The sequence below is a fragment of the Panthera pardus genome, unplaced genomic scaffold (assembly GCF_024362965.1).
Source record: "Panthera pardus isolate Hobbes unplaced genomic scaffold, ASM2436296v1 HiC_scaffold_2, whole genome shotgun sequence".
Taxonomy (NCBI): domain Eukaryota; kingdom Metazoa; phylum Chordata; class Mammalia; order Carnivora; family Felidae; genus Panthera; species Panthera pardus.
In genome coordinates, this window is record NW_026526765.1 from 29,947,866 (window position 1) to 29,969,141 (window position 21,276).

The 21,276-nt window shown below is 36.8% G+C and overlaps 1 protein-coding gene across 1 annotated transcript in view; it reads left to right on the forward strand.

Annotated features, from left to right (window-relative positions):
* WDR70 (WD repeat domain 70) overlaps positions 1-21,276 on the forward strand; it is a 298,881-nt gene that overhangs the window by 20,132 nt on the left and 257,473 nt on the right. Inside the window, exon 5 of the mRNA XM_053906941.1 lies at positions 1,179-1,377. Within this exon, the coding sequence (XP_053762916.1) occupies positions 1,179-1,377 (199 nt within the window). The remainder of the gene's footprint in view (positions 1-1,178; positions 1,378-21,276) is intronic.

The window sequence follows — 21,276 nt, forward strand, 5'->3', positions numbered from 1 at the left end:
CAGTGGATATTGAGTGCCTATTAATTACGTCAGGCCTCATTTAGGTGCTAGAGACAGCAATGAACACAACACACAAATTTCTGTTTTCATGGAGCTTACATACTAGAAATACTTTATTAGAGGGCAATAATACTTTGAGTTTTATAAAATATTTAATAGATTAATGCACACAATTATGAACACAATTCTCAACCCTTTGGGATGGGATGGGAAGTGGAGGCATATGGTGGATGGTGGTGGATTTCAGAATGCCTAGAGGTGCGTGATAAAGACCTCAATGTAGGGGCGCCTGGGTGGCGCAGTCGGTTAAGCGTCCGACTTCAGCCAGGTCACGATCTCGCGGTCCGTGAGTTCGAGCCCCGCGTCAGGCTCTGGGCTGATGGCTCGGAGCCTGGAGCCTGTTTCAGATTCTGTGTCTCCCTCTCTCTCTGCCCCTCCCCCGTTCATGCTCTGTCTCTCTCTGTCCCAAAAATAAATAAAAAAAACAAACAAACAAAAAAAAAAACGTTGAAAAAAAAAAAAAGACCTCAATGCAACTGCGTAATGGTCCTCCGGTGTGCTGGGTAGAAAAACACCTTGAGAATCAGTGTGATGCTCCTTACAGTAAGACAGTTTTAGAATCCAGGGATGCTACATAAAACATTTTAGCAACTCAACAAATTTGAGTAAAAATTGGGAAACAATTTGTGTTTCAGAAAATATATTGAAACCTTATGGGAGTAATACTAACTTTCTTACATGGCTGCCTTTATTTGCTTCTGTGGTAAAAACAGTGATTGGATTCAGATATAGGAAACAGAGGGATTGGTTACCTCAGTGGTTTTCTTTCTTATGGATATAGTAGTTTGTAGTTTTTTCCCACATCCCAGTTCTGCTGGCTCTTCGTGAGTGAGGATTATCTCAGGGGCCGTAACATAATTGCTGTGACCTTTAACTCTGACTTTATGTTTAGGGTAAGTGGATAAAAGAAACTTTTACTTTCTTAAGATAAAATAATACCTGAGTTACACATTTAATGTCTGAATTACAATTTTAACAAACTACACATTAATTAATTAATTAAAATAAAAACTTAGTTGTTAAAAGGAGAGGCAGAGTTTCCTGGGAAATCAGTACTATCTCTAGAGTGTGTTCTTTGTTGCAGTAGAGGCAAAGAGTTTCTGTTTCTGTATTTTCAGGGATACAAGCAGCAGTGAAAGTGAAGAGAGTTCTGGTTCTTCTGATGATGAGTTAATTGGCCCTCCTTTACCTCTTCAAATGATGAAAGAACCAGGTAATCATATTGAGGAAGATATCGTTGGCCCTTTACCTCCACCTCTTTATGAAGATGCCGAAGATGATGATGATGATGATGACGGTGATTCAGAGGAGGAAGAAGTAAGTATTTCAGTAGTAATTTACCAATTCATTGGAATAGCGTAGAGATCAGTTCCCTGCTAATTGTTATTCATGCGTGAGAGCAAATAAGGAATAGTTTTGAGTGTACTACCGATAGCCCTTGTTGAAAGAACTTGAAAGGATGTACTTCAGGAACAAGGCAGTGTTACTCAAAAATAATAAATGGACAATAGGAAGCAATGTGTTAAAAAGGAATTAATGGGCACCTGGTGGTCCAGTGGGTAAAGCGTCCAACTCTTGATGTTGGTCACGATCTCACAGTTTGTGGGGTTGAGCCCTGCGTTGGGCTCCATGCTGGCAGTCAGGAGTCTGCTTGGGATTCTCTTGCGCATTCTCTCTCTCTGCCCCACCCTTGCTTGTGTGCATGCATGCGCTCACGCTCTCCCAAAATAAATAAACTTAAAAAAAAAGGAATACAATTTTGTTAAATATACATAAGCATTGAGTGTACATAATGGTAGTGAATAAATTTGGGGGGATATGAAAACAAAGTAGATCTCAAATTATTGTAAACAATAATATGGAAGATGGGAGAGTAGAATCAGTTCATTCATTTTGAAGTCCTTGTATTATTTGGGAGGAAGCTAGAGATATTTGTTAACTGCAGATTAGGTTAAGTCAAGTATGCAAGTTAAAATTTTAAGAGTAGTTACCCAAAGAATAGAAACAAATTGTATAACCTCCAAAATGGTAAAAGAAAACATAAAGAAAACCACTGGTTTACTTTATGTATTTGACACCTGGAGTGGATAATTTTTTAATGTCATCCTCTGACAAATTATTTTCAGTAACGATTATGAGATGAAACAAATGATGGTCAGAAAAGGAACAACTTTTGCAAATCTGTCAGTGACTTCACAAAATGGGCATTCTTTGCATATTCTTGTTCAGTACCCAGTATACAAAATTTGTCAATCTATATTTATTCATAGTTGATCAAAGAAAACTTTTAATTTTGAAAAATTTTTTTCTCATGAAATGACAGATATATGTATATATACACGTGTGCACACATACACGTGTGTCTGTGCACATGTATGTGAAATGAAAAAAAGAGGCACATAAGGATAAATTTGGCAGTTTCATTAAAAATTGTGTTTTATAATAGATTTCTGAAACTGCAGTGTTGACCATATCTCTTTTTATCTTGATATCAATTCTAGTGGCTTTTAAAAAATACCTGGTTTCACTAAAATGTCTTTTCTAGAAAAAATACCATTTTCTAGTACATTTGATAAAAACTTCTAAAGATTTCTTCCATAAAAATCAGAAAATGGCTAGGTTATGGTAAATATTATCATCAAATTATCTGCTTTAGAATGTTTTTGGTGAAAACAGTTCAGGTGTTCAAGCATTGCTCTTTTGGATTCTTCTGCCAACCTAGTCTCCCATCTTTTATTTTTCCTCAAAGAATAACAGAATGGAAGATACTCAAGTATTATTTCTTTGTCTTAATGTGTCACTTTGTTTTGAATCTGTTGTTTAAATGCAGAAATGTGTAGTACAACAAGGATTGGAGATATGAAACTACCCTTAAAGTAAGCTTGAATGATTCTGAACCACTCAAAACGTTATCTATAAACATAAGTATATGAGTATGTATGTGTATGTATGTGGTACAGACTGTGTAACTGGGAGTTCTCTATATCAACTGCATGTATAGTATAATGCTTATTGAAATAATAAAAATTTGCTAATTTGAGACTTATATATTATCAAAACTCAGCACTGATCATAGTAAAAAGCAACAAAAAACACATTTCTGAACTGACTTTTTAGAACTGCCAGCAAATGGTGATAATGGAAAACAGACTCATCTTCAGTTGATTTTAATATTATTTTAAGGTTCTTTACAGGCAATGCACCCCCTTATTGTCTGCACCACTTCCACCGCAATGCTCTTGATATGCCTTTGAAGACAACTCAATCGTTGCAGTAAAAGACAGGAAAGGAGAAAAATGAAGTAGAGGAAAATCTTGGTAAATAGAGATCACAAAATAAGGTGATAGGCATGAATGCAAGTGTATCAGCATTCACAGTAGATGTAAGTGGACTCAACTTGCCACTTAAATTTCTCAGATTAGATTTAAAAAATTTAGATATATTCTGTTTATGAGTGATAGACCTAAAATGTACTGGCATAGAAAGGTTGAAAGAAAGGAATAGGGGCGCCTGGGTGGTTCAGTTGGATAATAATGTGTCCAACTCTTGATCTCAGCTCAGGTCTTGATCTCAGGGTTGTGAGATCAAGCCCTGTGTTGGGCTCCATGTCTCTCTGCTCCATGACTATAGCAGGAAAATACTAACCAAAAGATAACTGATTAGTCTTATAAAACTAATGTAACACAAAATAATCTTTATGTCATAATTAGTCAAAGTAGCAAAATGAGTGTCATTACTTAATGCTAAAAGGAAAAGTTTATTCTCTAGGAAAATTTGGCCTTTCTTAATCTCCATGAATTTAACACAATATATTCAGAGCAAAAATTGACAGCATTATAAGGAGGAATAGACAAATCTACAGTCATAATGGGAGATTCGGAAATTGTTAAGACAATTAGTAAGAGTATAGTACCGGACAATATAAATGTATACATATATATATACATTTATATATATACATCTCTCCCTTCTCTCTCTCTCTCTCTCTCTCTCTCTCTCTCTATATATATATATATATATATATATAGAACCCTTATCTAACATTTTCTTTTCAAGCACACAAAGATAAATCAGAAGCAGTAAGAAGGTCACATCTAGGTCACAATATGCTATGGACATGAGAAAGATATGCTTAATTATTTTGGGTAGTTCACAGAGTAGGTAATAATTAGGTTGATCATGAAATGTGAGAATATTGTGTAGTGAATGTTTGTGTGCCCTCAGGATTCATATGTTGAAGCCCTAACCCCCAGTGTGGCATTCGGAGGTGAGACTCTTTGGAAGTAATTAAGGTTAAATTATAGGTCATATGGGTAGACCCTGATGTTATAGGATTAGTGTGCTTATGAGAAGAGAGACACTGGGGCACCTGGGTGGCCCAGTCAGTTGAGTGTCCGACTCTTGGTTTTGGCTCAGGTCATGATCTCAGGGTCATGGGACTGAGCCCCAGGTCAGGCTCTGTGCCAAGCATGGAGCCTGCTTGAAATATTCATTCTCTCTCTCTCTCTCTCTCTCTCTCTCTCCCTCCCCCCTCCCCTCTCTCTCCCCCCCCACCTTTCCCACCCCTCCCCTCCCCCTCTGCCTCTATCCTCCACTCATGCTCTCTCTATAAATTTTTTTTTTTTTTATAAAATAAGAGGAAAAAAGAGAAGAGAGACACGAGAGAACCAGGTCTGCATATAACAAAGCAAGAAGGTAGGCATCTAAAAGCCAGGAGGAAAGCTCTCAACAGAAATCAAATTTGCCGACACCTTGGTCTTGGACTTTTAGCTTCCAGAATGATGAGAAAATAAACTTCTGATATTTAAGACATGTAGTTTGTGGTATTTTGTTATCATAGCCTCAGCTGGTTAACACAGGTTTGCAAGGCTGACAAGAAGCTGGAGAACAGAGCATGGAAAAAAGAAGGGTGTTCTGAGTAAGAAAAAAAGTGCTATAGTGAGGGCTCAAATGTATGCAAGTATATGATATGGTGGTGAAATGTCATATGAATAGCACCTGGCTGAGTTTTCTCATAAGGGGGAGGTGGAAAGATAAGGCTGCTGAGAACAAACGTAGAGATCAGTACGGAGAAGAGCACCTTTCTGGAAGATGTGGAATTTGAATGAACCTTGTAGAGGGTTACATTTTGGTGGACATGTGCACATAGGCCACATGTTGTCTGTGAAGAGTAAATGGCAGGAACACAGGCAATATATACAAGGTTAGATTCCAGATGATGCGAAAGTCAACTTGCCTAGAATGGAAAGTTGATAAAGAAGGCCAAACTTTTGACATGGAATTGATGTGTGAGTAAGCCTGAAGTGCAGCTGGGCAAAGAAGTAAAAGCGTGCCAAGGTGTGGGACTCAGAAGCTTGTCTGTAAGCTTTAGCCTTTCATGGCTGTAATTAAAGTGTATCAGGGGACTGAATAACAGTTTTCTGTTTGTTTTTGTTTGTTTTTTAGTTTTCTGGTTTTTTATAAGATTATAACACGTCACGTCTCTTGAAAGAAAATTACTAAGTCTTTTTATGGTGTAACTTTTTTTTTCTTTGCAAATATAGTAAAAGAAAATGCTGATAGTATGCAGGTCAAAGCAAGGCTGTGGATAAGTGTACCGATAACAGCCTTAATTTTAAAGTGTGCACTAATTGATTATGCAAAGTTTATTGGCATTGTTAACTGATTAAACTTTTGGAAGGGAGATAATACAAGAGTGGGAGATTCCTTGTTTCTTTTCCAAGAAGAAAAATGTCTTTTGGGTGTCTATCATAACTAACATTTCCAAGGCTAGGGCAGAGATGGCGGGTAAAGCAGGCAGCTTGGAAATTTGTAAATGTGAATGTGGCTTTGCAGTGGCCTTCCTAGATTTGGATAAATTATATTGGCCTTGAATTGAGTCCTTCAGTTTTCAGACTGTGGTTTAATAGTAGTAGAAGGGGGCAACCTTAGGCTGTTTTTTAGGTTCTGAGTGAGAACACGACTCTTTGACTACAACTTATGTTGTATTTGATATGCGGGATTTTGGCAGCCTCTAGAGTCAGGGATCATAGGCAAAGCAAAATCTGCTGATTACTGTCTTGAATGTGAATGTTGTAGGATCTAGCCAGACAAATTAGCATGATTTATTTTACATTATTTGCATAGCAATGTTTGGCGTATGTTTCAACATTGAGTTCAAATGTTTCAGGCCTTTGAAGAAATCTTGTTTTTATGGTTGTTTGGAATTCAGCCCTAGTAATTCTTTGTTGATTTAGAAACTGAATTTAGTTCCTTTAGGAAATCAGTTTGGAGTAATGCTAAGCAAAATTATAGGAGATTGTTTTATTTATTTATTTATTTTTATTTATTTGAGAGAGAGAGAGCAGGGGACAGGGGCAGAGAGAGAGAGAGGGAGGGAGGGAGAGAGAGAGAGAGAGAGAGAGAGAGAGAGAAAGAATGAATCCTGAGCAGCCTCCAAGCTCAGTGTGGAACCTGATGTTGGGCTTGATGCCATGACCCTGGGATCATGACCTGAGCCAAATCAAGAGTCAGATGCTCAACCAACTGAGCCACCCAGGAGATTGTTTTATATATCAAAATGCTAGTTATATTTTAACGGTTTGGAACATATCAGAATTTTCCCTCCTCTCCTTGACTTCCTCTCCTTTTTTTGCCCATACTTGGTTTCATCATCACCAATCTTTTGTGCCTTTTGTTTCCTTTTGTGTTTTTAGCCTTTTCCTTTCTACTAGCTGTTGGCTCTAAGCTTGCAAGCATACTAAAATCTTTCTTTAATTCAGTTTTCCCTACAAGCTACTGTCTAATTTCCTCTTTCTCACCAAATGTTTCAAAAGTAGTATCTGTATTGCTACTTTTGTTTTGTTACCACATTTTCTCTGGAAATCTTTTCTGTTAAGACACTGTCCTCACAGACAAAGTCAAAATATCTAAATCCAAAGGCCCTTTCTTCATTCTCATTCTGTACCTCTGCAATATTGGACAGTGTTGATGTCTTCTTTCTTGAAACTCTTTCTTTGCTATTTCTTTATACTATTGGTTTGCTGCCTCTCTCTTTGTTTTATTCAACAGATATTTATTGAGCACTTTTTATGAGTCAGGTACTTTCCAGGTGTTGGGGATATAACAGTGAATAAAGCCAGAAAATCCCTGTTCCAATGGTGCTTGCATTTCTAGAAAGTTTCTTTCAAAACTTTCATTATTTCCTCACATGTCCCCAATAATAAGCATTCCCTGAGGACCTGTCCTTGCTTGCCTTACCATTTCATGTTTGACCTGGGTGAAGTTTTTTTTTTTTTTTTTTTAATAAAGTTTATTTTGAGAAAGACAGAGGCAGTGCATGTGGGGGAGGGGCAGAGAGAAGGGGAAAGATGATCCCAAGGAGGCTCTGTGCTGGCAGCACAGAGCCCGATGTGGGGCTTGAAACTAAGAAGCTGAAAGATCATGACCTGAGCCGAAACCAAGAGTCAGACACTTAACCAGCCAGCCACCCAGGTGCCCCTGGGTGAAGTTTCTTACATCTTACATTTTCTTACCTCATGACTACTATTCACTCAGAGCAGCTGGAAGCATTGCATCATCTCATTTAAACTTCAGATCCAGCTTGCTTGCTTTCCCTCCCTCTCTTTCTTTCTTTCTTTCTTTCTTTCTTTCTTTCTTTCTTTCTTTCTTTCTCTTTCTTTTTCTCTTTCTTTCTTTCTTTTAATGTTTATTTTTGAGAGAGAGAGAGAGAGAGAGTGAGAGCCAGTGGGCGAGAGGGAAAGAGAGAGAGAGAGAAACAGAGGATCCGAAGTGGGTTCTGAGCTGACAGCAGAGAACCCAACACGAGGCTCGAACTCATGAATTGCAAGATCATGACTTGAGTCGAAGTTGGACGCTTAACTCACTGAGCCGACCAGGGGTTCCTCAGTTCCAGCTTTCTAATGACTCATGAAACATGTCCATGTTTAAGCTCCAACAGTGTTCTAAATTCATCTTCTGCGATCAAACTCAGGCTTTCATTTTCTCCCATTTAAACTTTTGCTGAAGCCACTTGTCTCTTTGCCTTTAGGATCTTCTGTTCAATCCTTTTCCTTGCTGCTTCAAGATTAAACTATTTGTAACACGAGTCACGTTGCAAATAATAGTACTCACTCCCTAAATGAGGGAAAATAAACCACTACAGCAGGCAGGACTCCATCTGGGGATTCCTGAATACAATTTGATTATTTTGTTGCTCAGAAACTTGCAAAGCACTGTGGCTTTTTAGAGAGACATTCTACTTAATAGGAAAGCAGCCAAGTTCACATACTTGACTGGCTAAATATTTCAGCAAGTATTATTGAAAGTAATGGAAAAAAATTTTTTTTTTTTTTTTAACGTTTATTTATTTTTGAGACAGAGAGAGACAGAGCATGAACGGGAGAGGGCCAGAGAGAGGGAGACACAGAATCTGAAACAGGCTCCAGGCTCTGAGCTGTCAGCACAGAGCCCGACGCCGGGCTTGAACTCACGGACCGCGAGATCATGACCTGAGCCGAAGTCGGCCGCTTAACCGACTGAGCCACCCGGGCGCCCCTGGAAAAATATTTTTAACATAACCTTTTTTTTTTTTTTTTTTAACCCAGTGGTTCTTACTCTGAATGTAAGAATCATCTTTGGTACAATTAAAAAGTATGCTTAGGCTTTGTAATCTGGAGATGGATTCAGTAGGACTGGGGTGGATCCTGTCTCAACGTCTGCAATCTGTGTTGTAACAAAAGGCTGCACAGGTAAGCCTCTTCCCAGTCCACCTGTGGCAGCACCACTTCCCAACCTGCTGTCACTGCTTGCTTAAATAGGTTAACTATGTTAGGGGCCGTCTGTAAGTTGTGATCTGTATCATGTGTCATGGATATTTAAGGACATGGGATATTGCTTACAAAATAATGTTTCTCAAAAAGAAGGATATGGAATTGCTGCCTTGTTTGTCTGTGACAGTGAAGCCACTTTGAAGTTTTCATATAAGACTTGTAAGAATATTCTTGCTCCCAAATAACCAAGAAGTAATATTTATTTTGATTATTATTTTGTGAAAAATATTTCTTCTGTAATATGTGGTGGTTGATGTCTTTGGAAGTGTTACTGTTAGCTGCTTTTGAGAATGACATGAGAGCGATGGTAAGTGCCTGGCCTTTTGTATCATATCCATTTTTATATCTTTTTGTGACTGTCTTGAATTATACTTATTAAATCATAACCATCATATTCTTTGAAGGACTGTGAACAGGTAAATAGGCTAGGAACTGGCCAGTAGCTCTAATAGCTGTTTTTATTATTGAAACTCAAATTACTAAGTATTGAGAGCCTTAAAAATGTTATTTCCTTTAATCTCAGTAATACTATTTCTGGGATTCTATCCTGAGGAAATTTGGAAAAAGCTTCATGCCCAAAGATGTTTATCACAGTACTATTTATAATAGTGATTTTTCAGAATGTGTTCCATGGAACATTATCTGAGAGTGATAGGTGGTGATATTGGCTCTCTCATCTGTTTTCATTTGAGAGAACTCATGAGAGTATGTCCATATCATTGGTGGTAACAGGAAACGGACTTCCTTATCTTAAGCGTACTTCATATATTTCTGATAAGCTGACTTTCCAGAAAGTGAAATTTGTTCTGGCTTTTAAAGGCAAAATATAAGTAAATTTTATAATTTATCGAAAAAAGTGTTAGGTTTATGTTGTGTTGGGCTTGCTCAGAGCTTTCTGTAGTCAGAAAGATTCCATGTCTAAAAATGTTTGAAAATGATAGATATATATGAAATATTAGAATAATTAGAAATAATGTGAATACATGTCTAATAACAGGAGGAATGACAAGTAAATTGTTGTGTAGTCATAAAATATTATGCAGCCATTAAATGTGTTTAGTAAGAGTTTTCAGTAGCACCGTGAAAAGATGTAAAACTGTCTAGACAGTATGATTTCAAAAATTTAAATGATACATATGTATGGAACAAAGTATTTCCATTGCTTGTTTCTGGATTGTTGGACCTGAGGATATTGGTTTTTTTTTTTTTTTTCTCTGCTGCATAGTTTTGTATTCTTTTCTAGTTTCCATATTGATCATAAGTTGTATCTGTGATTGAAAACAAATAATGGAGTGGCGCCTAGGTGGCTAGTCAGTTAAGCATCAGACTTCAGCTCAGGTCATGATCTCACAGTTGGTGGGTTCTAACCCTGCTTCAGGTTCTGTGCTGACAGCTCAGAGTCTGGAGCCTGCTTCAGATACTGTGTCTTCCTTTCTCTCTGCCCCTCCTCTGCTCACTGTCTGTCTGTGTCTCTCCCAAAAATAAACATTAAAAAAAAAAAAAAAGAAACAAATAATGGGGTTACATCAGTTAAGATTCTTTCATTGTAAGCCGGTTAAGATCTTAATTTAGAAAGTAGAACAGATAGAGGGAAAAAAACTCCAAACAGAATATTGAACATGAATATAAAATAAATCTTAAGTATTATGAGTAAATTTGTATCTTAACTTGTTCCAAAAAGGACTTAATGAAGTGAAATGCTATAAGAAAGCATAAGTTAGGAAGAATGAAGGAAAATAGAAAAGCAAGGAACATAGGGACCCCTGGGTGGCTCAGTTGGTTAAGCATCTGACTCTTGATTTTGGCTCAGCCGATGATGATCTCACGGTTTGTGAGATTGAGCCCTGTGTTGGGCTCTGTACAGACAGCATGGAGCCTACTTGGGATTCTCTCTCTCTTTCTGTCTCTTTGTTCCTTTCTCCCCCACTGTCTCTCTCTCTCTCTCAAGATAAATAAACATAAAAAAAAACACAACAAGTAACATAAATAAAGTTACATAAAGCATAGGAGGCAGAGTTTTAAACATTTGCTGATGGATAGGTCACAAAACCTAGTCACCATCATTGATTCCTCTTTCCTTCCTACCCCACGTCCAATTCATTACCAAGTCTTATTAGCTCTATCTCCAGCCAGATCTCTCCTTTTCTGTCCATCTCCATTACTACCACCTTAATGAATCCAGCATCACTCCAACAGCAATAGCTACTTAAGTTGTCTCCCAGCTTCTGCTGTTAACTGGAGTACTATAATAGTAATCCAGACAATAAAAAGAAACAAAATATAGATACAGGGAGGCAGTATAGAATAGTGATTAAGCGAGTGGATTTTGGAGCCTCATGGAGCTTTTACTTTCAAGCTGTGTGACTTTGGGCAAGTTACTTAACCTCTCTTGGTCTTTTCTTCTCTGTAAAATAGGGCTAATAAAATACTTAACTGGAATTGTGTAGATGATTTAATGAGTGAATAAATGTATTTGGAACCCTTAGAATGGTGCCTATTGTTTATCATGATGGTCACCTATTTTAATATATAGCAGAAAGTGAATTAAAAAATTTTAACGTGATTTCTTTAAAAAAATTTTTTTAAAAAAATGTTTATTTTTGAGAGAGAGAGAGAGAGAGAGAGAGAGAGACAGAGCATGAACAGGGGAAGAGCAGAAAGATAGGGAGACATAGAATCAGAAGCAGGCTCCAGGCTCTGAGCTGTCAGTACAGAGCTCGACGCAGGGCTCGAACCCACAAACTGAGATCATGACCTGAACCAAAGTTGGGTGCTTAACTGACTGAGCCGCCCAGGCGCCCCTTAAAGTGATTTCTAATAAAAACATCTAAAAATGATAGGGCACCTGGGTGGCTCAGTCAGTTGGGCGTCTGACTTCGGCTCAGGTCATGATCTCACAGTTTGTGAGTTCGAGCCCCGCGTAGGGCTCTGTGCCGACAGCTCAGAGCCTGGAGCCTGCTTTGGATTCTGTGTCTCCCTCTCTCTCTGACCCTCCCCTGCTCATGCTGTGTCTCTCTCTGTCTCAAAAATAAATAAACGTTAAGAAAAATTTAGAAACGTCTAAAAATGAAACTAAAAGGAAACTTTTGTACCTTATTTAAAATTTTTTTTAATGTTTTAAAATGTTTTTTAATGTTTATATACATGTGTATATATATATGTATGTATATATATATATATATGTATGTATTTGTGTAAAGTTTAGTTTATAAATTAGGCACAGTAAGAGATTAACAGCAACTAATGATAAAGTAGAACAATTATAACAATATAGTGTAATAAGAGTTATGTGAATGTGGTCTCTTCCAAAATACTCACTGTCTTGTGATGATGTGAAATGATAAAATGCCTATGTGATGAAGTGAAGTGAAGTGAATGACGTAGGCATTATGCTGCAATGTGTTAGGCTGCATTAGACCTGACCGTATGCTGCTGGACCACGGTTGACTGCGGGTAGCTGAAACAGGAAAGTGAAACCATGGTTAAGGGAGGAATTCTGTATTATGTAATTTGGGTGATGCTGACAAAGTGGAAAATACAATGGCTTAAACAAGATAGAAGACTTTTTTTTCTATCTCACATAAATGCAATCAACAGTTAAATGGACCAGAACTAGTTTGCAGGTACAGGGTACCATAGATTTAGGTTACTTCTTTCCTTTTGTTCTGCCATCCTCAATATGTGGACTTCAAGATGTATGCTCAAGCTATAGCCATGGTTTTTTAAAATTTTTGTCATCAGGAAGGCAGAAGGGATAAAGAAGGGTACTGACTTTGAACTTAATCTTTCACATGAGAAATACAATAATTTACTTTAGCAAGCCAGGATTGTAGCTAAAATTCAGTGCTTCCATTACAAAGGATGGATAATGTGGAGAGGGGGGGAGCCAATTAATAACTCTGTAGTGAGCATAAATTTATATTCAGTGTTTGGTGCTTTCAGTTAGAGTAATGGCAAATTATTTACTTTAAAAAAACTTTTTTACTTATCATGAATAGTCCTTTAATATTGTATGACATACACTCTACTTGATTTTATTTTGTTCATTGTAAATGTATTAGCTTAAACATTTTAGCTCCCTTTCTCCAAAGGAACAGACGACATAAAATTTATGGATTTAAATTTAAAATGGATTAAATTTAAAATTTAAATTATGGATTTGGATAAAATTTATGGATTAAAATTTTTAATTTTAAATTTAATGCAATCTTTAAACTCTTAGGATTTGGTTACTATATTAGCATGCACAAATTTCATTTGAATTCTTTTGTGTCTGTTACATCTTGCTGTTTAGTTACTGTACTGTTCTTTCTTCAAAAATGAGTTGCAGTCTTTTTGGTTCATTTTGTCAAAGAAAGATTCCATTAACACTAGCCTTGGCCAAGATTTAGTCAAGTTCAACTATGTATTTGTCAAGTTCATTTATATAGAGAAGCATTGAAATATTCACAAGGGAAATGGAGGTATAGAAATGGACCTTCAAAAAACTTTACAGAAGCATTCCTTAAAAAATTTTTTTTTTTTATTTGGGTGCCTAGGTGGCTCAGTCGGTTGAGCATCTAACTTCAGCTCAGGTCTTGATCTCACAGTTCATGAGTTCAAGCCCCACAGTGAGCTCACTGCTATCAATGCAGAGCCTGCCTTGGATCCTCTGTCTCCCTCTCTCTCTGCCCCTCCCCCACTTGTGCTCTGTCAAAAATAAATAAAACATTAAAGAAAATTTAAGATAAAAATAAAATATTAAAAATTTTAAAATTTTATTTATTTTTTATATTTTTTATTATTTTTTTTTACAGAAGGATTTCTTAACAGAGAAAGTACATTTTATTTTGTAACTTATTTCATTACTTTTAATTTTTAATTTTTATTTTTTTAACCTTAGGTATGAGTTATTTATTTTCAGATGCCAATTTTTTTTTATTATGGTAAAACACACATAAAATTTACCATCTTAACTACTTAAAAAAATTTTTTTTAACGTTTATTTATTTTTGAGACAGAGAGAGACAAAGCATGAATGGGGGAGGGTCAGAGAGAGAGGGAGACACAGAATCCGAAGCAGGCTCCAGGCTCTGAGCTGTCAGCACAGAGCCCGACGCGGGGCTCGAACTCACAGACCGCGAGATCATGACCTGAGCCGAAGTCGGCCGCTTAACCGACTGAGCCACCCAGGCGCCCCCATCTTACTTACTTTAAAGTGTATAGTCTAGTAGTGTGAACTATATCCACATTGTTTTGCAACAGATTGCTAGAACTTTTTCATCTGGCAAAACTGAAACTCTAAACCCATTAAATAACAACTCCCCTTTCTCCCCTAGCAGGTACCATTTTGGAGAAAGTGTATTTTAAATGCTTCAATTTAGGGAAATGTGTCTCTGTAGTGAAGCAAGTTATACCAATAAACAAAATAAGCACTTTTTTCAATTGTGTTTATGATATTATTTCTTAAGAGGAGTTTTACCTTTTTCCCGTTCTCTTTTATTATTTTCTGCAACTGACATATAATTCAGTTCCCATTTAGCACTAGTTGTATCAGTAACTCAGGATATATTTTTTCAAGGACGTATCTAATTTTTCATCACTATAGACAAATATATGTAAGATCTTATTTATAAATGTGTCATACTCCACCAATTCCTGTTTGCCCATTAATTCTCTCTAACAAAGTTTTGAGTTGATACTGATCAAAACCGTAATGCTTCCTTTCCATTCCTCTAGTTTCTGCTTGTTAAAATTCTGTTTAGCCTTTAGGGGCCATTTCACATGTGATTTCCTCCAAGCAGCCTCTCCAGATTCCAACTGCATGTTTCCCTTCACAGGCTTCGTTTCTGCTTCTGTAGCAAACACAAAGTATTGTCCTTGTTAAATCATTATTTATATGCTTGTCTTAACTCCTCTGCCTCCACTTTGCAATCATGTTTAATGATCTCAAGTACAGGGACTTGTATATAAATGGTTCATAATTCTTTAAAACTCTCCAAAGCTCCAGTGTAATGTCCTTTATATAGTGCATACAAAGTAAACATTTGTCAAGTGAAATTGAGTGTATTTTGTTTTTATAATTGAACAGTTCATTTTATGACATTTGAGAGTGTTCTCTCTTTGTGACATAGCAGTCGTTCGTTTTTACATGGAAAATGGAATTAGGGGTTAGAGGAGTGAACAGAGGTAATGTGAGTATAGAAATATATATAGACACCTATTTCTGGAAGAATCATTATATTTGCCTTGTCTTAGTTTACAGTTGACTTATTTTTTAATTATTTTATCTAAGTTTACAATTTAGTCACATAATAGTTTAATAATATAGAAGCTGTTCCCTGAGTCAAATGATATTTATTTAATTGTACAGAGTCTGACTCCTTATGAACCTGTCTGTCAAATGAGGCAAAAAAAGTTACAGCTTTCTCTTCTTAAAACAGTCTCACAAAACCAAAAGGAAATGTGATTGTTTTTATTGAGGTGTAATTTATATATAATAAGGTACACAGAGCTTAAGGGTTTAGTTTGGTAAGTTTTGATAATTGTATATTCATATTCTGTGTTTAGGCACCATTCAAACACCCAAATACTTCTTTGTGCCCCCTTCTAGTCAACAAAAGTTTTAAAGATTGAGTTCTTTTTAAAGTTTATTTATTCATTTTAAGAGGGAGAGAGAGTGTGCAAGTGGGGCAGAGAGAGAGAGGGAGAGAGGGAATCGCAAACAAGCTCTGCATGGTCAGGTCAGTGCAGAGCGCAATGTGGGCTCGAACCTATGGACTATGAGATCATGATCTGAGCTTAAGTTAGATGCTTAACCAGCTGAGGCACCCAGGCATCCCAAACAATGAGTTTTTGATTAGCAGTATAATTGGAAGGAAAATTATGAGAGAACATAATCAGGAGGTACGTTAAAAACTATATCACGTAGCTGTGATTCATTTTGTTGTTTTTTTTATATTCAGTTTATATCAGTGGCCTGTTAGTAGTTGGTCTCGTGTCACTGCTGAGGCCACTGGATCAGGAATGTTAATGTTGTATATCATAATTCTTCTGATGACAAACTTGCTTTTTTATTCTTACTTTATTCCATTTTACTTCTCTACGATGATAATGGGATTGCTCTTTCAAGTAGAATGCATCTGAAAATTGTATGCAAACCATTACTCAGCTTTGTCAGACTATACCAGCTGTCAACTAATTAGAACTATTTAATATTTGAAGATTTATTATTAGTAGTATCTTTCTTTGAATTTAATAAGTGAACAAAAATTCAAGTAGGTGGGGTCAGAGAAAAAAGGTAAAAAACATTTTTTATTATTTTATTTTTTTAGACTTTTTATTTTAAGTAGGTTCCATGCCCAACATGGGGCTTGAACTCATGACCCCGAGATCAAGAGTTGCATGCTCCACCGAGCCAGCCAGGCGCCCCAATTTTTAAACCATATCTATTACTTGTGCCTGATTTTGATTTTTTAATTAAATGTGAAGCTAGTTGTAACTTATAATTAAGTGGAGGCTTTGGGATTATTGAGGATTTTTATTATCCTTGCTATCCTCTTTCCCATTACCCGAGAAAACTGAAAGTTGCATTTTTATGACTGTAACTAAAGGCTGGATGTAACAGTGACTTTTTAGTTGTGAGCACCTGTTTTCCATGAACTTTCTCTGACTCCCTGGCTGGCACGTTCTGTGGTGGAGAGTCCAAGTTTGGGTCACCACTGTGCTTCTCTGCCTTCTGGTCTGAGGCTTCTCATCCCCTTAGCCTTGGTCATTGCCAGCCACCTGTATCAGTCAGTCTCTTTGCCTCATGCATAGAGAAAGGTTGAGGAATTAAAAGTAGGTAAAAATTCTGTTTTAGTTCTCAGAAGTTGATATGAGAATGAGATGATTTAAGTAACCACTTAACATAGGGATTGACACATAACTAAGCACTCAGAATTGCTGGGCTTTATCATTGTTTTCATTATCATTACCAATATTTGATCAATGACCAATTTTAATTAAATTGCAGTGGACTAGAGAGAAAAGTCTTAAAAAAAACAATGCGAGGAAGCTTAATGATTTTAACTTCAGAGGAAATTTATGTTCCTTAAAACAGAGCAGTTTCATTACACCTACAAGATTCTGTCAGCAGAGGATGCTAGAAGCTCTATTCCAAAATCCAGTGAATGTTCCTTTCCATTTCCAAATTGCAAATGTGTGAAGGTCTTCATTCTTTAAGATGGGCACTAGGGGGCAATAGAGACATTTTGGCTTTTGGCAAAACTCCATTTTTTTCAACTGTGTCTTGTCTATGGTGGAAGGGAAAAAAAAGAATCTTATAAACAATGTCTTTTAGAAACTGGAATAAGTGAAGTTTAGGTTGAGATAAATGCTGGAATAATTACTTTTTAAAGAATAATGCAGAAAATATATTCTTTTGTGATGTGACACAATTATAACAGACATATTTACAGGTTTGTTTTTTTTTTTTTGTATCTTTAAGGTTTTTAGGTGAGTAACTACATGATAGTGGCAGGAGTATTAAGGATAGTCTCTTTACAATTTAAGATTTAAGTCTATAAGGTCAAATAAGAAAGTTTATATTTCTCTAATCACCAGAGTAATCCAAACTTTTAAAAGTGTATCAGGTCTTGTCACTTCCCTGCTTCCCTTATCACTTTCCTGTCAGTAAACCCTCCAGTTTCTTCCTGTCACAATGTTAAGGAATCCAAGTTCCCTGCCTTGACCTCTAAGGCCTGTATGACTTGGCCTCTTCACATCTTTCTGACTTCATCCCCTTGCACTCCCAGTCTTGCTCACTTTTCTCAGCCCATAGTGACCTTTCCGCTTTTCTTTTAAGCAGCTGTGCTCGTTCTGCCACAGGGCCTTTCTATTTACTCTTTCCTATACACGGAATAGCGCTGAGAGCTTTAGGTAACTCCCTCATCTCATTTGGATCTTTGTGGAAGTGTTACCTCTTTAACCACCTTGTTATAGAAGTACCTCCTCTCTACTCCACTGCTTTTCCTGACACTGCTTTTGTTGTATTTACTTTATTTGACACTTTTTGTTTACTGGTTTGTTGTCTTTCCCCTCACAGTAGTATAAGTTCCATGAGGGCAGTTACATTGTCTCTTTTATTGTTGTATCCCCAGTGGGTTGACTAGTACCTGGCACATAGTAGATGCTCAAGGAATATTTGGTCAGTGAATGGCCATCCTTGGCTGTGGTCATAGTCACTCTCTTACTCTAAACATTTCATTGAGTTAAAGCTAACTTCTGATGTAATCACCATTCTTTAGAAGCTTGGGAGTCAATACTCACCCTCACATTTCCAGGCTAGTCCTGGCACAATTCCTTTGTCAAAAGGCTGCAGTCCTTTTAAGCTCCCATTGCCAGGTAGGCTTTGTATCCTTTCAGGCGGCTGCTGGGAACAGTCACTAATATGTGTCCATTCTGCCTTTGAGCAGTGGCTTTTTTCCCCCGACGAATATTTTATGTAATTGTAATGTGAATGGCACTGTTGGCATGAACCATTTTATTTATTTGCAGTAGTCAGTGTGTAGTAGCAAAGATAGACCAGTTTATGCAAATTACATTATGCAAAGCCTAATGTAAGTACAATGAGGAAGGCAGGAGGTACTTTTTAACTGACTGATTGTAGTCTCCTTAATTACAAGTTATTTTAATATGTAAGTATTTATTCTGGTAAATTTGTGCAGTGAATTGAAAATCTTACAGATGTAAAATGTCATTAAGTGTATTGAAGTAATGTTAGGGATGTCCTTTGCTCTACCCAAAGCGACTGTCCAGTGAGGATCTAGTTGAGTTACACCAGTTCTTTTTTTTTTTTTTTTTTAGAGGGAGAGTGTGCAGGTGAGTAGGGGAGAAGGGCAGGGGGGGGGAGAGAGAGAGAGAGAGAGAGAGAGAAAGAGAAAGAGAAAGAGAAAGACAGAGGGAGAGAGAATCTTAAGCAGGTTCCATGCTCAGTAGAGAGTCTGATGTGGGGCTCCATCCTGTGATCCTCGATCATGACCTAAGCTGAGGTCAAGAGTAACACATTCAACTGACTGAGGTACCCAGGTGTCCTGAGTTATACCAGTTCTTAAGGGAAAAAAAGAAAATTGACAAGGGTGATAAATGATTTGAATATCATAGGATTTAGAGACTTTGAGAAATTTGATGAAGGCCTTGAATATTTTTTGCATAAGCAGCTCTTTTAATAATCTTTGCTGAAGTTAGTCCTATAGAGTCTGTGATGCCATGTTATACTGTCATAAATTTTAGTTGGAAAGGTGACCCCATCCTCTTCTCTGCTCCCTCCCTTCTCTCTCTGCTCATAACACTGCTATTTTTTTTCACACTTTATATTTTTTGATCCTAGGTTCTGAGAGTTGAATTATTCACACTCCAGAGTTCTATTAATACTGTTATAATTGGCACTAAAAAAAAAATACTGTTGTATTGGCCTTTCCAGTGTCCTTCACTTGTTATTTATCTATGTGGAATCCTCCTTTTTTATCTTTTGTTTTCATTTCACTTTTCTTTCTAGATCCTAACATCTGCCTACGTATGCCTCACTTCTTGGCTCTGTTTCACTCATGTTTCATTTTACCTTAAAGCTTTTTTTTTTCTTTTTTTAACTTAATTTAGTGTAATTAATTTTTCCCCCATTTTTATTCTCAGTTTATTATTTTTAATTTAATTAAAAAAAATATTTTTATTTAAAAAAAATTTTTTAAGTGTTTTTATTTATTTTTGTGACAGAGAGAGACAGAGCATGAGCAGGGGAGGGGCAGAGAGAGAGGGAGACACAGAATCCGAAGCAGGCTCCAGGCTCTGAGCTGTCAGCACAGAGCCCCACGCGGGGCTTGAACTCACAGACCGTGAGATCATGACCTGAGCTGAAGTCGGACGTTTAACCCACTAAGCCACCCAGGCGCCCCCAAAAAATATTTTATTTTTAAGTAATATCTATACCTAATGTGAGGCTTGAACTTACAACCCCAAGATCAGTGCTCACATTTTCTACTGATTGAGTCAACCAGGTGCCCCACTCAGTTTATTTTTTAAAAATGTTGCTTTGGGACCATCTGGTGCCTTAGTTGGTTGAGTGTCTGACTCTTGATTTCAGCTCAAGTCATGATCCTTGGGTTGTGGGATCGAGCCCTGCATGGGGCTCTGTGCTGAACACGGATTTGGCTTGGGATTCTCTCTCTCTTTCCCGCTACCTCTCTCCTCTGTTCTCTCTCTCTCTCAAAAATAAAAAAAAATAAAAATAAAAAAATAGGGTCTTTATTTTATTTTACTTTTATTTTTTTAAATAGAGTCTTTACAAAAACAGAAAAAAAAAAAAGAAAACAAAATTTTGCTTTGGGTTGCTTTATTTATTGATCTCATTTTTTTTTTCCTGCCTTCTCAACTAGTAAATATTCTTAAAAAAAATTTTTTTTAACGTTCATTTATTTTTGAGAGAGAAAGACATAGACAGAGTGTGAGTGGGGGAGGGACAGAGAGAGAGGGAGACACAGAATCCGAAGCAGGCTCCAGGCTCTGAGCTGTCAGCACGGAGCCTGACGTGGGGCTCTAACTCACTGACTGTGAGATCATGACCTGAGCCGAAGTCAGACGCTTAACTGACTGAGCCACTGATGCACCCAAACTAGTAAGTATTAAAAGTGAGGATTATGTAACTAGCTTTTATACTCCTCTAAGTGTTAAGACAGTCACAGAAAAGGCACAAACTTTTTTCAGTTTAGTAGGTATAAATACAGTATTTGAAAATGAAACAGCTCTCTTGATCTTTCACCCTTTCTATTTACATGAGTAAAAGTGGGAGATTTACATGTGTCAATTTTGAGAAGATTTCTCAATGCTTTAATCTTATAATTTAAAAAAGTGCTATTATAAATAATTTTTAGAAAATCATGAATATTTACCAAAATAGATATAATTTGTCTTTTGGTGGAATTAGGTACTTTCCTGTTACCATGATTATAAGGTTTACATTTGAATAAATTTTATATTTCTAAGTGCCAAATTGACAGAGTAGCATATAAGTACATATTGACGCAGCTCCAACAGAGCTTACTTTCTTTATTCTTCTATAGACCTTGGTCCTTATTTGGAAAGATATTTTGTTCATATTATTTGTGCTGACTGCTAGAAGTGCAGCTAATTGTGAATTTGAAATAAGACCAAGACCACCAAGTTGATTCACATAGCCTACCAGGCAGCTGTTGGTTGGTAATTTTGCCATTTCACTACTGATCTGGATCAGAGTCAGGGAGTCTTTATTCACTTCTGCATCCCAAGAGCCTTGCAGAGTATAACTGGGGATTAAATGTTTTCTTTGATTAAATGAAGAAGTTAGTGGTATGCTCTTGATTTTTTTACTATCATAGAAAGGGATGCTCCAATAAGCCAGGAATTCACTGCTAAG